Genomic DNA, 17,873 nt, shown 5'->3' with positions numbered 1-17,873 from the left:
GGAGTCATAGTGTGCAGGAAGACATCTTTGGATCAGGTTTCCTGGAAGAAGAATGGGGAAGGTTAAGCAAAAGTTCCTGCTCACCTTGAAGGTCAGACGTAATACTTGTGGCTGGAAGTGTGCCAAATCATCAATGCTCCGAACTGTGAGAACAGAAGCCATTCCTTTGCTGGGGCAGATCTCGAAAAGGGTGAGAAGTTTGCAGTTTTACTTACCTTCCATTGTTCAGACAGCTTCCTCAGAAAGAATCATATGGATCAACCCTTTTCGCGTTTAATTGTGGAAAAATAACAGGCTGTCACTGCACCCATTAATCTAACGTTTAAACCTCATAGTACATACATCAGAAAATTGAAGCGACAGCAGCAAAATCAAGATCTCAAAGTAATTGCAAGAACCAAAGGCCTTTCCATTCAACATGATTCCAAACCTACCCATCTGTTTCTACTTTCCATATTTCACATCCCAGCAGCCTGCAGAGACATGGTAACAAGTGTGTCTCCATGCAAGAAATTACCAGATTGGCTCTTCCCATTGGGTTTGTTTTAAAGTAAGGAAATAACCCTTTTTCTGAAGGATTATGGACTCGAAGATTGTCCTGCTTCCACAAATAACTGCAGTATAAACGTTGTTCAATTTCTCCTCTTTGGGGAGTTGCAGAATGAACAAGGTACTTCATTCTTAGACCCTGCAACCAAAACAAGAATTTTAAGGATTTATCAACTTTAGTTAAAATGCTACATTAATTCTTCAATGGAAGGTGTTATAGGAATTTGCCAGAGAAAAACAGATTTGTATTCCTTAAGTACAGTCAATCAACACAGAGACAGACCTTCAGTGGACGATGGATCTGCACTGACTTAACAAGCACCCATTTATACTTCTCTCAATCTTTTCAGTCTGTTTCAAAGCAATTACTTTGGACTGTGTTACATGCAACAATGACTTGGGCTGCTGAAAGAGTTCCTTAATCATCTACAGATATTAGAATTAAATATCACTGGACAATAATTTCTTTTAAAGGGTTTGTTTCCTGAAAAAAAAGGGGATTCCGATAGACAACTTCAAGCTGAACAAAGACAATTTCAGACTTGCTGTATCACATAGGAAGTTGGAGAAATATAAATGAACTTTTATTGAATTTAACAAGTTTAATCACATAATAATACTGACACATTACATTAGGTCAACTGAATCCAACAATAGTCGGCCAGCATTGATGGATTCCAGTTGCCCTGATACAACTTTTCCATAGTTACAATGCCCTAGTGAAACCTTTCACCATGTTCGTCACTGACTGCACCAAGATCAGCCGGGAAGACGTCCAAAGGTTGAATACAGAAAATGAATTTTCAATGACATGTTGCTCTTCGTGGTTTTGTCACTTGAAGTAGGTTTAAAATGGGACAGGAAATCACAAAAATAGGTTCTATCTAAAAATCAGTCCGATAAGGAGGTGTTAAGGTGATCAGCAGGCCAAAATCCACCCAAAAGTGTTCAGGAAGGAAAACCTTAATTGTCTAGTGTATTCAACCAAGTTGGCAGAACTGTTTAACATTGCATCTGAACTTCTCATTATGCCCACAGGCTCTGCCCTCCAAGAAAGAAACATATAAATGTTGTCCTGCTTGCAGATCAACTTGAACCTTCCCCATGACCTCCACCATACTGGATCTATAGTTTCAATACACATGTGCAGAAAGTTAGGGGGAAGAGGTTAATGAGGACACCACAAATCATGAAATAAGTCAAAAAGATAACGAATCTAGGAGGAATTTACTTCCAGCCAACCATGTTTCAAAGAGTAGTAAATGTCAAAAGGCTGGGAGGATTGACTTTTGGTCGGGGGTGGGGGGAGGAAGGAAGAGACTTCTCTATGCCTCCTTACACGTTACTGCAGTATAGAGTCCAAAGCCAAAGTATATACATTAGGGGGAAATTCTTCCCTCAGAGGGGAATGAGCTGCTAGCAGAAGTAATGGATGTGCTTTCAATTACAACATTTAAGGGAAATTTGGTTAGGATCATAGATTGGAGGGTTATGGTCCACAGCTATTTCTGTGCTGTGGTGTTCTATGGTTCTAACTAACCCCTGTTCTGAAATGAGATTCCGAGAAAGTACTGCAATACTACAAAACACCACAAGATGGTAAAGAACAAGGGCTTCTCAATGTAGGTTTCAGTTAAAAGCAGGTTCAGGTTTTTAACCTGAGTTTGCTTGGGATTTTTATATGAATGTGGAAAATTAAGCATTGCATTTTTAGAAATAATGGGAAAATTTCAATATTCACAAGTTAAAGGAGCAGAAGCAGGCCATTAGGCCCATCGAGTCTGTTCCATGACTCTACACTAAGCTGAGTTATGCACCCATCTAGTTCCAATTTCCAGCCTTTTCCCCATATCCCTTGATACCCTTGAGGTATTTATCCAATTCCTGTTTAAATACTCCCAGTGATCTGGCCTCCACTGCTTTGTGCAGCAGTGAGATCCACAGATCCATGACCCTCGGACGAAAGAAGTTCTTCCTCCTCTCTGTTCTAATTGGACAACTTCTAATCACCCTGTGATCTTGATTCATCCATCAAGGGAAACATCTTAAACGTGAATATAATAGCTTTCTACAATTGTTCAAGAATGAACCACAATTGCAGTTATAATATAAAACTTAAAAGTAACCTCAAAATATTTTTTAAAAATCAGATACTTACGTTGCACTTTTGTCCTCTGCAATATTTGAGAAGCAACTGCAGTTTCTTGGAAACTGAGACTGGAGGTCTAGCCATGATCATTGTTCACTATCGTTAATGCACAGAGAAAACAATTTTAAAAAATTGAGAAATTGTATACCTTGGGGTACCTAGACTGACAGCACAGTTCTGAGGTGAGATGGTTTCAGGTTGACCCTCAGAGGTTAAGTCTGCGAAAAGCAGTAGGCTGAAATTGTGGGGGGTGGAGGGAATGCAGTTCATGATGCGAGGTGGAAAGTAAGAGTTTTACAGCATGGAAACTCCTCTTTTGGCCAATCTGGTCCATGCGGACTAAGCCAGTCCTATTCGCCCATATCCCTTTAAATGTACTTGACGAAATATGCAATTGACCCTGCCTCTATTTCCTCTGGCAGCTCATTCCACATACTCACCATCCTATATGTAAAAAAATGAAGCCCCTCAGTCCCTTTTAAATCTTTCCCAAATCTACATCATCTAATTTTAGATCCACTTACCCTAATCTATACCCTTAATAGGTCACTCCTCAGCCTCAGACCCAGAAATGAAGGCCAGTTGCTTTCTATTTTAAAAATCTGCATTTTTAAAAAGCTCACATCTTGACTGAGAGGGGGTAATTGGTTTTGTTTGCTAGCTCACTCGCTGAAGCGGTATCTCTTCATCCCTCCTTCTGGCTGGAAACCTGTTGGGCTGCTTGGAATAAAAGACCCCATAGGTGGTCAATCCTTTGTCATGGCAGTCTGAAAAACTAGTGCAGAAACAAGTCTGTCAATACAATGAAGGAACAGGACACGTCTATTAAGTTGTTGAGAAGATGGAGTTTAAACTAAATTAAACATTTGACCATTACAATGTACGATTCCCTACCTTTATCAGCCTTCAGTGTTGGAGGTATATGCAAGAAAGACAACATTCAAGTCAAATCACAAATCCATTGTTAAGTCATTGATGGTTAAGTGTGCAGTACTTTCTTAAACACAGTATCACAGGATTGGCAAGTGTACCCAACTTTCCATTCATTCTCACTGTCACGTCCACTGACCCAACCCTTCCAAAACAAAATGTGACCTTCAAGGCAAAAGAACTAGACAACTACAGTGCCATGAAATATAACTGATTACCGTGCAATTTATGTGGATCACAATTTTATGCATTTTCTGATCCCATTTTAGATGAACAATAACTTTTAACCGGACTCCAAAGGAAATCATTCAAGTTTTCATAAACCATGTCCATAATTTTTTAAAAATTAATGTCGAAAAACAATAGTTTCCATCTGACCAAAGCTCCATCATACCTTACAAAAGTAGTTTCAAACATTTATAAGTTTATGTCATCTTTTTAACATTTATAACATCATTGTTCTTCTAGATTTATGTATGCTAGATCTTCATTATCTTCCACAATTTAAGAGTTGCTTTTGCATGAAGTCCTCTGGATCATGTTGTCATATATTTGTTCTAGCAGTCAATGGGCTGCACGTATTAAATTGAGAACATCTCCCAACACCTCCTTTGTGTGAAACTGAGCCTCATGCACCAGGAAAGTCACTGGTTTACTCCCTGGTCAGTAGATCACAGGCAGATCAGCGATGATCCATCCTTCATCTCTCCATTTCATATAGCAAGGAGGTGGCATAATGGAGCACCTCCCCTTTAGGTGATTGGCTCCAGACATCCACATCAAACTTCACCCCTCTCCCTTTCTCGGCTGTCCTTGGAATGACAGCATTATACATTTGGTCTGAGACTGTACTGGCTGGTGCCTCAGGTGGCAAATTACACATTCATATTCTCTTTTCCATTGTTTGCATTTGTCCTTTGCTGCTTTACTTTGTCCTGAAATTTTCAAACAATTTTCCTCAGAACATGTTTTGGGAAGTATATATTGTGGGTTATTCCACTGAGGATTATGTTCGACAGTGCCTTGCAATGTGTGACAGCAGTGCCGACAAGTATTCTCACCCCTGCTGGAAGGTAAGTGAGCAGATTTAGGCAAGTATACAACTGGGCTGAGTTGGGACTTTCAGAATTAAATTTGTCTTTGATTCATCTCATTTATAAAGCAAGTTATTCATACAGGCTCCCCTTGGAGCTGTTCATAAAATATCACTGAACTAGAGAAGGCACTTGTAAATATTTATATTTTTGTTCCAGACCTAGAGTTCTATTAGTCCCAAACCACAACTAACACTTTTGCATCCTTTGATCTCCTGAAACTCAATACAATTCAGTAATGGGAGCTGTTGAAACCCCATGCAAGTGCACAAATGGACACACAGATGCATTGTCTGGAGTTTGTGCAGCAGCGAGCCCTTTATGCAAATGGAGAACCTTGGTGTTAGTAATCCCTGCATACACACACACACACACAGCCTTTCCAGCAGGAAGGCACATGCAAATGCCCCTTTATAACTATTCCAGTTGAATAATTATGAAGCCACACATTCATTGAGCTTGCTTCCCTTGTAGAAAAATGATGAAAATCGTCCTAGCCAAATTCGATTCATTTTATATGCACCCCAGAAACCTCAATCCACCTTAATTTTTTTTTTATTCAGGCACCTTCTCGCTTTTTGCTCATACCCTGAAGAAGGGCTCAGGCCCAAAACATTGGTTATGTATCTTCACCTCCTGCGTGGCCTGCTGAGTTCCTCCAGGATTTTTACTACAAACATAGCGTCTGCAGGCTTTCGTGCTTCGCTCCACCTCATTTATGCTTCCTTTACCCAGCTGTGTGCTACCTTCAAGGCCATCATCCATATTTTCAATATTTTCTTGTACTTGCCTTCCCTTAAAAATCAGCTACATATCTTGCATATGCTCCCTTTACATCACATCTGCCATTTCCCTGCCTTCTTGGGGGGGTGGGGGGGGGGGGGGGAATGACCCCCTACCTACCCTCAAAATGTTCCAAACAAAAAGTCAATTCCCTAGCTTTATTTTTTTCTATTAAACCAGATTATATAAAGTTCATAAATGTTCTTTTATGTTGAAAGCCATAGAAACATAGAAGATAGGAGCAGGAGTAGGTCATTTGGCCCTTTGAGCCTGCTCCGCCATTCAATGAGATCATGGCTGATCTTAAAGTTCAGTACCCTGTCCCCGCCTTCTCTCCGTAACCCCTAATTCCCTTATACTGAAGGAATATATCTGATTCCCTCTTAAATATATTCAATGAACCTGCCTCTACTGCTCTCTGTGGCAATGAATTCCAAAGATTCACCACCCTCTGGGTATTTAAATGTGTTAAGGTGGGTCCATACACAGGTGTCAGTCAGTCTGGAATTCCTGTACAAAATCCAATGCTACGCACACAGTATAATATGCACACACAGACCACACAGTTAGTTCTACGCACACGCAGTCTCTGCCGTTGCAAGTTTGATTATAACATCCTATTAAAAGAGAAGCCCTTAACACGTAACTGAAGCTACAGCATTTATTATAAGTGCCATCCATGCATATCACGACTGGCGGCAACTACTAATGACATTTGGTAGTATTTTACAGCAGTAAACTGATACAAAGGATAGTTGTGCATTTCTCTTTCAGCTAGGATTAATAAAACGTGCAGTAACAAAAAATACAAACACTGAAACACTGACTGTGGAACAGCAGTACAGAGGTGCTGCACAAAATGAAAATGATTTCATTATATACATCATAGATATGTACACGTCACCCTTGGAATGCACAATATCAAAATACTCTGTATTCCTTTATAGAATAAAACCCTGGTCTCTGCCCTATTCCCCTTCCCACCCCAAAAAATAAAAGGACAATTTCAAAGACAAATATATTTACAATTAAGCACATGAACACCACCACACTTTTTTATTCTTTTTTTTTTAATATGTGCCACAAAAGCTGACATTGCTTTTGTCACGTTGGAAAGAGGTCGATTTTCCTCCTGTTTGCAGCCTATATTCCAAAACTGCCAGTGTCCTCTTTACTGCAAACACATAGCGAGCTTTCACAAGAGACAATGGCAGTGTATACAAGGGGAGATAAGTCAACTCCAGAGGTTGAGATTCCTGTTCCATGAAAACCTCAGGAAGGAAAACAGTTTCTGTCCAAGTCTTTAATGTGTCATTGTTAGGAAATTCAAATTGCAATCATTTTGGTTTCTGCAAGGAATCTCTCCATGCTGCTAAAAAAAAAACATTTACAACAATCAAAAAATGAAAAATACTCAGAAGGATTATGACCCTCTGTCGTCAAAACGGCAGCCCCTGCTGGGCTCCAGCACATAGTGATTCCAAACTCTGAATGTGTTTTCAACTGTAGAGGTGCCAGAAGGCATTCTTTAAAAAAAACAGGTCAAAAGAATACAAACAGAAATTATTCATCAGGATTTTTGGAACAGAGGATTCCAACTTTGATCATACCTTCTGAATATTTCAAGTGCAATGCAAGGGATGAGAAGAATGGGTTTACCCCACTTGAACAGCAAGATCCTTGCTTTTATCTACAGCACTGTAAATGAATAATCATTTTGAATTTACACAGCAAACATTCCCTTTCCGGCAATTACCACTGTGCCCCCACTCCCAGCTGAAGCCGTACTTCTTGGCAGCAACAGGAATCACTAATGTAGTGATTCTTCCAACTGTAAATTGTAATTATAACAAATGCTCCTGCTTAAAATGAACTTCATTCTTTTGTGACCATGAACATTTGGAGCCTCTCTTGCTTCATTCCTGTATTCAAGACTTTTTTCTTTAAAAATGGCTCTCCCAAGTCATAGATAGATAGCAACTCTCAGATCAGGTAAAGTTACTGCATTTAAATTTATAATTTCCTCCTTCTTGCTTTCCTCAAGGCTTATTTGCCATGCAAATTGCTCGATTGCAGCTTGACATCAAACCCAAAATGTTTTTGTATCTCTCATTCTCTGCCCCATCTGACATCACTGCCTATCAAAACCCTCTCAGTTCCCTGAGGAGTGGCTGCCATCGCCCAACCAAGACTGGTGAGTCCAAGGGACTGGATTAGATATACAGACCTGGGTCTTTGCCTTTGACACAACTGGTGTCCTCTAACTATAGAGGAGCATTTCCTCGCCCATTCTTTAGGGGAAGACTGAATCAACACCGTCAGTCAATTCGTTTTTTTTTTAAAAAAGGGTATATATAGGCTAACCTACATATTATATGGTTTCCTTTTCAGTGATTACTAATGCTTTATTAAAAATAGAACGCACCTTTTAAAGGTGGTCAGTATATTTATAATCCCACATACTGTATTACAAAGGATGCCTTTTATGGCAGGTCTGTCAAATAGTGCAGCTTTAAAATTTCTCTGATGTGCTGTTATCTTTTGCTAATTAGAGGATTCTGTAAATATAATTTTGTCTGAAACTATTTGCATTTTTTCTCTTTTAAAACAGCAAGAACGCAAAACTATATGCATAAAAAAATGTCCTAACAGTGCAGACTGCAAAACAAATGGGTTTTCCAAGGAGATCTATAATGTATGTGGAGAGGGTTTATTTAGCCCTTTAATTTTGTAACTCACGGGACTGATCAATTCTTCCTTGCACAAACTTAAGCTATTAGATTTCAAATATTTCTACAACTTTATTTTTAAAAAATAGTGGATGCATTTAAACAATCCAGCAGTATTCAGATCAAGCTGGCATCTTCCTCATAAAAGTTAAATTTCAAAAAAATATATATTTATATATATATATATATATATTTAAAAAAACATTCACAACCTATCGGCCATTTTAATGCAATTTCATTTAAAAATGATGCAATCTTTCTGGGGTTTAAAGTATACCAACATTTTGAAGCAAAGGAATTCAGCCAATGGCATGACTGTTACAATAAGAAATCAGGCACTACCCAATGTCTTGATGTTTTCTCTTGCCTCCCAAAAGTGGGCAGAGGACATCCAGTGTGTCAAAAACCCTGCTTTGTTTTGCTCTGCTGTCCTCAGTGACAAATGTGAAGATAAATTGAGTTGGGGAAGGGGGAAAAAAAAACATTCAAAACATCAGATGGGCTGTTTAATCCTCGTCACTGATTTTTAAAATTTCATTTAAAATCCAAATCGGATATTTTAGGATAACAACTTGCCCCAAGTGGCAGCTTTTACATAAAAATTGTAAACTTTAAAAAAAACCTTCCATATACAGGAATCAGAGAACTCAGGATCAAGACCGTAGTCTATTTTCCCCCATAAAGTGTACAATTTAGTGGAGTTATGTACATTTGCATTATTAATATAGATTTGACCTCCAGAATTATACTGAAGAATATTACCATTTCTCTCATGAAAGCTACTTTTTCAGAAACTACAAAAGTGATTAGATTACAAATGGGGAGAGCAGTCGAGGAAGAGTGAAGGCAGTGAAGAGGAGAGATGCATGGCGGAAAAGGAACAAATAGTTTCAGTCGTGCACAGCGTAAATTTTAAAGTTGAAATTTTGGGTTTTTTTTTTTAAAAGTAACAGTAAAGAGAGGGAACCAAAAGTAACCAATTGTTTAAATTCTGCCCAGAAACTAATCATTAATTCATTCCAGGAAAAATTCCTCAAACTAGCACAGATGTATCACTGAGGGAACTTTATTCCAAACAGACCAACTTGTCCTGGAAATTTCTCTGATCTTGGCTTGGAAACACATCTTGCACAATCCTACCCATCCAATAAATCACCACATCCAGTGTCAGTCCAAAACCTGAAAGCAACCTGCCACAATCGCGAATCTCAATTTACACGTGCAGGAAAGATGACCCTGACCAACATAATTTTCTAAAACCATTAAAAAAAAGATCACAGAACATCAGCATCGAGAACCTTTTGTAAAAATTCTAAGTATATACTTTGAATGAACAACTTTAAGCATGTACATTGTAAACGGGGCCTTATTTAATGGGCTTAAATTTCATAAAAAGTCAAACAAAAGAACGTTAAAAATCTGGGTCGTGCCCGTTCAGTCATGCAAAACATCAATCAAGAACAAATGCAAAATCTTACGTCAATTTTCTGATTTACAGTACAAACAATATACTCAAATATCCTGTATTGAGATCTTGACAATTTGGAAAAGTGCCTTGATTATTCAATAATACACTAACACATTCCTTCAAATGGCTGAAGTGGATGCCTATTTTTCAGGCAAAATGGGCTGTGGTATATAGTTTGTCATCAGGCAACACATTGCTTTTTCCTGCATTCTATTTTAGGTAGATTGATACCAATATTATTTAAAAAAAAACCTTATCAAAATGTTGGGCTATCAAACACAATAGCAATTAATAAGTTCTGTGGAAAGTTATACAAATGCTCCAATCTGGTTTATTTACAAATCAGGACACAGCTTGGAATCTTTGGCAAAGGAATATTGTTTGACAACTGTTTAAAACACTCTTACTTCCTTGAAGACATGATTCAAGCTCTAGTCCTACTCAGTTAATCTGCTGAAGTTCAGCAATAACTTTGCTGCTAATCTCCTTGTGCATTAAAGTATTACCAGGTGTTTTAAGAAAAATAATCAAGATATTAGCTGAAACAACAAGATTAGGAACAAACCATGCAGCACAATGGGCTGGATGCAGGTTTTTTGCAATACACTCTTAATATCACAAATGTAGCTTATTAGTATAATGGGAAACTATTTTCTTGACCTTCGTAACACAAACATTCACGTCAATCTTTTCCCGTCTCTAAAAATCTTCATTGACTTTAAATACAAAAAGTGCACCAGGTGACTCCTCGACTCAGTACAAGTTTTTATACAATTTAGTTTTTCTGTGAATATCTTTTTTTGTTTCAATAATTTACTGGAAACTCCATAACCTTGCCCTAAAGCTAAAGTGCTAAATGCTATCTGGGGCTTGAATACATTTTTTAATGGATATTTTTTACAATACAAAGAAAAATTGAGTAGAGTGGGTCTTTATTCATTGGAGCCGTAGAAGGTTGAGGGGTGGGGGGGAAGATTTGATAGAGGTATTTAAAATTACGAGGGGGATAGACAGAGTAGATGTGAATAGGCTCTTCCCCTTGAGGGTCGGTGAGATTGGAACGAGGGTTCATAGGTTAAGGGTTAGAGGGCAAAAGTTTAGAAGTTACATGAAAGGAAGCTTCTTCACACAGAGAGTGGTGGCCGAGTGGAATGACCTTCCGGAAGAGGTGGTTGCAGCAGGGTCAATTTTGTCACTTAAGAGAAGGTTGGATGAGTGCATGGATGTGAGGGGATTGGAGGGTTATGGACAGGGTGCAGGTAGGTGGGGATAGTGGAGTTCACTTAAATCGGTGAGGACTAGAGGGGCCGAGATGGCCCGTTTCCGTACTGTAATATTGTTATCTGGTTATATTTTGTTGCAGTCGTGCCTAATAAATAGCTTGTTTTAACATTTTCACTACCATCATGGCTCCAAACCACTCCACCTTCAATTTTTTTCTGATTTCTGTGGAAATCACAGTTAGGAAAGTACGGGGAGGGAAAGAAAATAAAGGGTCTGACAAAAATCTAGGAGTGAAAAAAAAATCTTGGGTTTCTGCTCCTGATCACTATCCAGTAGAGTATTGGTTATTCTTCAAGCAAAGTATGAGTGCATGTGAAGACAGAGGGAGCACATAATGGCAATAACAGTTGCAGCCCTTAATATCTTGACTGCAGGGCCCAATTAGAGAGGGGTTCTGTGGCAGTGAAACTGTGCTTTCATAAAACAGCAATTTCAGTGAGGTCAGAAACACGACTGAAGAAAAACAAGCTACTTGAGCCAAAGGAAATGTATTTATTTCACATCTCCAGTTAATACTCAAATGGCTTGGCTTACTTCAGTAAGTGCCAATATAAAAGTTTAAAAAAGCAACTGCATTGTGAAGCAAGAGAGGTTAAGTGGAACCTTCCTTTTGAATAAATTTGCTTGATCAAGAAATTAGTAATGGATCATAAATGACGCACTAACCAAAAGAAATGCTGCACATTTCTAGTATTGAAGTATCTGCTCATTCAGTAGCCATGTGAGAAAAGACGAACACATGAGCAATAACTGCTGAATCCTGATTATATAATGATACACAACCCTTCACCTGCACAACTTACAAGCTCATTGAAGTGAATCAAATCTTCCTTTACTGAATTAAAGCAGGTCATACTTAAATGACTAAATGCTACAAATCTCCTGAGCAACTAACCAATAAGAAAACTACAATAAAAATCTCATAGTCAACCTTTATTTAGTTGTTTGCTGGCACTTGGTCTCTTCAATAGAACTTGAACCAGCCCCCAACTCGCACTTTTTTGCCACTGGAACATGATCAAACTGGAGTTGAAAACTAGCAGGTAAATATTGAAGTTGAAGCAAGAGCCACAAAACTTGCTAACAGAATTGTCCTGCTCTACCAACAAAGAAAGTCAGAACTTTTTCAAGAGACCCAAATGCAACACTAAAATGCTTTCAAAAGAGATTAGCATTGCAGAAATAGCCATGTACAAAGTCAAAGAGCACTCTTGCAACTCACCTGACTAGTGCAACAGGATTAACTTACTGAGCGGGAAAATTGAACTAAAAATGGTTGTTCTAAATATAATTGAAGTCCTCATTCAAAATTCATATTTTAAACTCAAATCTTTTTGCATAAAGGCTGAAGGATTCATTGCACTTCTAAATAAGAAAAATATATGAAGATTGAAGGCAGAATTCATAATCCAAGTTAAATCTTGGCTCTACAGTTCATGTCAGGATTCATGCAGTACTTCCTCTTAAATCAGGGCATACAATTGGGAAGTTCAATGTTCCAGTGAGCAAAGTCCATTGCCATTCATGAACTATACAGTCATCATCTAAAATCTAAGACACCTACCGAGGTTTAGCAAATCAAGCTTTTGCAGTCAAGGTAAACTTCCAACATTAGATAGCCATAATTTCCCAGCAGCCTTCAGTTCCACTTTTTGGGGGAACTGAGGGGTAAGCCCCATCTATTCTGACATGATCTACTCCTGGTTTAGCATGCTCACAATAAAAATGTTAATCACTTTCTTAACAATGGGAATTGAATCCTTCAAGTGCAAATGAGACAGTAGGAAAGAGAAGCTGGAAGGCAAAAGAAAACCAGGCACCAGCAAAAGCAAATTATTCTGCTAGGAAGAACTCGTTCAATAAGTTCTTACAGACCCAATATTAATACAAGGATGGATTTGACTTGAATCACAGTTTAAAGTATAGACCAAGAAAGGCTGTGCATCTAGGTATCAGTATTGCAGTCTGAAAGCATTACTTGGTGCAATGATTTTTTTTATAAAAAGGGAGATGAAAATAATTACTTCAGCACAGCTCCAGAAAGTGCATATATAAAAACTCCAAATCATTAAAATCAAAAAGTGAAAAAGGATACCACACAAGTATTAAAAGTAGAATGGGATTCCTACCATGAAATTCTCATTTATCCATCATTAAACATGCAAAGCTGACAAATGCAATATAGGTTAACATACTTCCTTTGCAGCACCCCACAGAGTGATGCAATGCACAGCAGTCTTTTCGACCTTGGCCAGTAAAGGAGAGCAGTTCCCAGTTTAGCCCCTACTATGATCATATAACTTTTGGTAAAGCAAATGGGATGGATAACATTTCTTAAGGTCTCACCATGCATGTGCTCTGCCATTTGTGCTTTACTTTCCTCTGCATTTTAGCATGTGTGCAATTTGGAGACCACAAACGCACCAGAAGTTTCTAAACATTCCTCTCAGGATACTTCACTAGAACTTCAGAAAGGGACAGACTCCTTTGCCATCACAAAACTATTTATCGCTAGGACACTGACTAAAACCACCTCAACACTTGGTACGTGGTACCTGCCAACCAGAATATAGTACTATACCTTTTTGAGATCCAGTAGCTTTATTAACAAGCGTCCACATGGGATCTCTGGGAAGAACCCCAACAGTTCAGACTTGGAAGCTGGTGGGGTGTGCACAAAAACTGGGGATTCGAAGATAGGACAACCCACACAATGCAATCTTTGGAGCATTAGAACACTTTCCTCAGTCACCCTGGTATTGTCTTCAATACTAATCCTGGTACAGCAACTGGATTTTCAACAAAAAATTGAGAGGTTTTTCTGCAGCACCATAATCGAGACAAAATTCTCTGAAAATAAACTCCCAGCTACTTTCAGTACCCTGGCAGCTCCTTGGTGAGATCATCTAGAAGCCAGCTTTCTGATCCCCTATCTGTGTATGCTTCATCTTATTGGAGTGTTTTCCCAAATACAAACCACACACAGGAGAGAAATTCTGCACTGAATGTACCACCCTCACTCAACCTTGGATTATATCTGAGCCACGCCATTCAGATGAGCAATGCTCAGATACCAACCCTTAACACATCCTCTAATTAAAAAAAAATCAAACAAAAAAAATCTGTTCAGAGTTAGAAAAAGCTTCATTGCTTGTTACCGCTGCTCCACCGCTGAAGGGCTAACAGCTATCTCCACATTTCGGTAGTGACTGCAAGCAGAGGGCATGTTTCCCACCCACCCCCCCCTCAAAGAAAAGTACAGCTCTCTTGCAGAGTGGTAGTGGGGCCGTGTCCAGGCAGAAGTCCAGCGATTGTGACCAGCAACGGCCGACACAAAGAAGCAAGAAGCTAAAAGAACATCCGAGTCACATTGACAGGCTTGTCCTTAGAAAGAAAAATTAGACAATGGAATCCCAGTCGAAATCATCCTGGATATCGTCTGCAGGGTTGTGGTGTTGGGACATGGGTCTGTGCATTGAAAAGCTGGAAGGCGCCATCATGTGCTGGTGGTTAATTCCTGCGTGGTGCCCTGCTGAGCAAAAAAAACAGACAGTAAGAGATTCAATATGAAACAAAAGAACTGAGCTTTGTAGTTGTACAATGCAAGTTATTTAACGTTTTTAAATTATACTGTGGATACCATAAATATGAATTTCATTTTCACAGTTTGACGGAGGACAAGCAATTGTTTGCCTCAGGTAACAAAGCCCAACCCATCACAGGTTTTAACAGCAAGTTACTACTCACACTAACCGCTAATTCTACTTTAATCAATTATCTATTATAAAGCAGGCATTTGATTTCCCATTCAGTATTTTGCACTTCTTCAATTCAAACATCCAAGGCAATGGTGACTAGGGCAAAGAAAATCACTAAAAATTAGCAGCTCAATTTCAGTTCCTGAGGTCAGTAGAAACATCAATATAGCATGACTTCCAAGACAGCTATAATTACAATCTGTTATACATTTGACCTTTCAGCACTAGTTTTTAGGAAGGATACGTCAAGGCAGGTTCTTATAACAAACAAAGCTCATAGCGGTCTATTATTAGCTGCTCACGACGCTACACTGTGATTATACTCAGCCCATTAAAAGAAACTGTCAGAGCAAGTGATTTACTCCAGAATTTTTATTTATTTATACACACACACATACATACATGGCGAAACAAAATCCCTCCTGTATGCAAGGTTAAGGAAGCTGAAACCAAACATGAAGAAAGTACAGGAATAATAACTTAAGTAAGGGACTTAATCAAAAACTATGTCTAAAAGCAGCAGTGAAATGTAGTAAGTAGGATTATGGAGGCATTTTATGTGCAGAATAGGAGCAAAAGGGGAGCTGGAGACAGGGTAGGCCCACTCAAGGATGAAAGGGGAATTTCTGCAGAGGAAGACGACAAAGTCCTGAGTAAGTATTCACCAATACGAATGACATGGATGCTGGTGAGATCGGGAGGGGTATGTTGATATTCTATACGAGGAAGGTGGTGATGTTAGGTTGTTTGAAAAACATCAAGATGGATGAGGCTCAAATAAAAAAAAAAAGATGGATGAGGCTCCAAGGCCTGATGAAATCTATCCCAGGACACTGAGGGGCAAAAGGAGAAGACTGTTAGAACCTTGACAAAAGATCTTTGTGACCTCTTCAGCCACGGGTAAGGAAGGACCAAGAAGACTGGAGAAGGACCAATTGTTCCTTTAGATAAGGCCAGTGAGCCTTATTTACATTATTGAGCAAGATGTACTCACACTTGGAAAAGCATGGGCTATGAGGGGTAGTTAACAAGATTTTAAGCAGGGGTGTCCGGTCTCACAAATCTAAAGCTTTTCTTTTTGAGATGGCGACGATGATTGACCCTCACTCAATGACCAGAAATACTGAATAAAGCAAGATACCTTACTACAGTGAGTATCACAGAAAGACTTTCCAGCCTGACTACCACTACTGACCACACTGAAACATCAGCTCTTATTTTTTTTAACTATACCAAGAGTACTAACTGTATCCCATTTATCCCACCTTAGAATAACCAGATGAACAAAAATGGTGACATTACATGGTGACTTTACCTCTAGGCTTCTCAATCCTAATCACTACCCAGTGACTTGTGCATTGTCTGATGTTCAAACTATCCATTAAATAACACACCAGACTCCAGCCAAGTTCATTGGAACACCCAACCAGATTCTGACTTTGTATTCTAGGTCAGAAACTATATGGAAATAGTACTGCATCGGTTTCCGAGATTGCATACAGAATGAGTATGTAGCTCGGAAGTGTCACTGGATATGCTCTAACTAAAAATTTGGGGCCCAGCTGATGCAGTGAGCAACAAGTGTGATTATGAAAGCAAGTTTAGATGGGAAATATCATTGGAACCTACTTATCTCTTCTTACATCTTCTGATCTCTTGAATTGAGCAAAAACTGTCATTTGTATCCATTTCTGGAAAATTTGCTCCACAACGGCAGTAAAATTCCCAGTATCCGGAATTCAAGCAACCAGCAATCCAACCAACAAAAGGGAAATAAATACATTTAAAAAATTAAACAGAAGTTTAAATTTGTAAATGTTCTCTAAAGCAACATAGAACCCCTGGATGAAGATGGGAGCAAACATTCAGCCAGTGGAGCGCCCCAGTCATGGTCCGCTCGCAGCTGTTTCAAGAAAGTTGGAATAAGTTTGTTTTTTGACTCTTCAACCAGGGTGAAGAGTCAGTCGGTGTTGGGGTGACTCTCCCTATCTCGTAAGAGCCTTTATTTTTATTAGCAATAAGTTTAATAGTAAGGCTTTGTCTGTAAACTTAGGGGGGGCAAGGTTAATTATGATGGCAACATGGCATAGCTATTACCTGATTTAAAGTGAACTTTACTTAATTAAGGACTACAATATAGATTTTTTTCAAATTACTTTACATTTTGAATTGTCTTTTAAACTGTGTATTCTTAATGCAGGTGTATTAGTTACGCATTGTAAGAATGAGTCTCAGGCAACCAGAAAATTTGCATATTTGGCATCCGTGATCCCCATAGATGCCATATACTGGGGATTTTTACTGTGAAGAACATTCTCATTAAACTGGCTAAAATTTAAAATTCACATCCCCATAGCATTTTAGCAGTCTATATCTGGAAAAATTGGACAATTCTTCACTCGGAATTTTATATCAAAGGGTGCCATTTGACTCGTGTTTATGCTGGCTCTCAGAACAGTTCACTTTGACCTGTTGCCAAGATCTTTATCCCCATCCCAAAAGTTTAAAAAGCTACTGCATATTCTGCTTTCATGATTACTTTGATCGGACACATGAAAAGACAGTTACTCAAAGCAGATACATTTCCTAGATTCCATACACTTTTTAAACCTTCTCTGCTCATAGCTAAAGTTTCAAGTTGCAGATATCAAGACAGTTTCTTAAATAATCACCCTAATCTTGCATGGAATAGTTTCTCCACTGCAAGTCAAGAGAAAATATCACATTACACAAGAGGCTCCTGCAAGGTAAGAAAGAGAACATGATAAAGCATGCAGTGGGATAAAAATTCTTCATAGCACCGCTGCAAAGATGAAATTATAATAATCCTGTAAAAATCCAGAATTATTATTATTGATTTTTAAAAAGTTGTTTACGGGATGCTGTAATCCCTGGCTAAGCCAGGCTAACAACTTGACCCTAGCTGCACTTGGGAAAATGGTGATGTGCTATTCATTTGAATTTGCCATAAAGGAATTCCCAATTGTCAGGTAAGGAGTTTCAGATTTGGACCCAACACGCGCACTGATATATATTTCAAAGTCAGGTAGGTGCACAACTGAGGAAATTTATAAGGTGGAATGTGTGATGTTGTGAAGGAAGTTTGGTGCAGTACGGGATGGCACGAGG

General features: G+C 38.8%; 1 protein-coding gene across 1 annotated transcript in view; it reads right to left on the bottom strand.

The window, feature by feature from the left end:
* Positions 1–6,152: 6,152 nt before the first annotated feature.
* foxj3 (forkhead box J3) overlaps positions 6,153–17,873 on the bottom strand; it is an 84,994-nt gene continuing 73,273 nt past the window's right edge. Inside the window, exon 12 of the mRNA XM_069918939.1 lies at positions 6,153–14,515. Within this exon, the coding sequence (XP_069775040.1) occupies positions 14,385–14,515 (131 nt within the window). The 3' untranslated portion in view covers positions 6,153–14,384. The remainder of the gene's footprint in view (positions 14,516–17,873) is intronic.

Source organism: Narcine bancroftii, chromosome 2 (genome assembly GCF_036971445.1).
Source record: "Narcine bancroftii isolate sNarBan1 chromosome 2, sNarBan1.hap1, whole genome shotgun sequence".
Lineage (NCBI taxonomy): Eukaryota > Metazoa > Chordata > Chondrichthyes > Torpediniformes > Narcinidae > Narcine > Narcine bancroftii.
The sequence above is the reverse complement of the archived record's forward strand: the minus strand, read 5'-3'. Positions and strand labels throughout refer to the sequence as shown.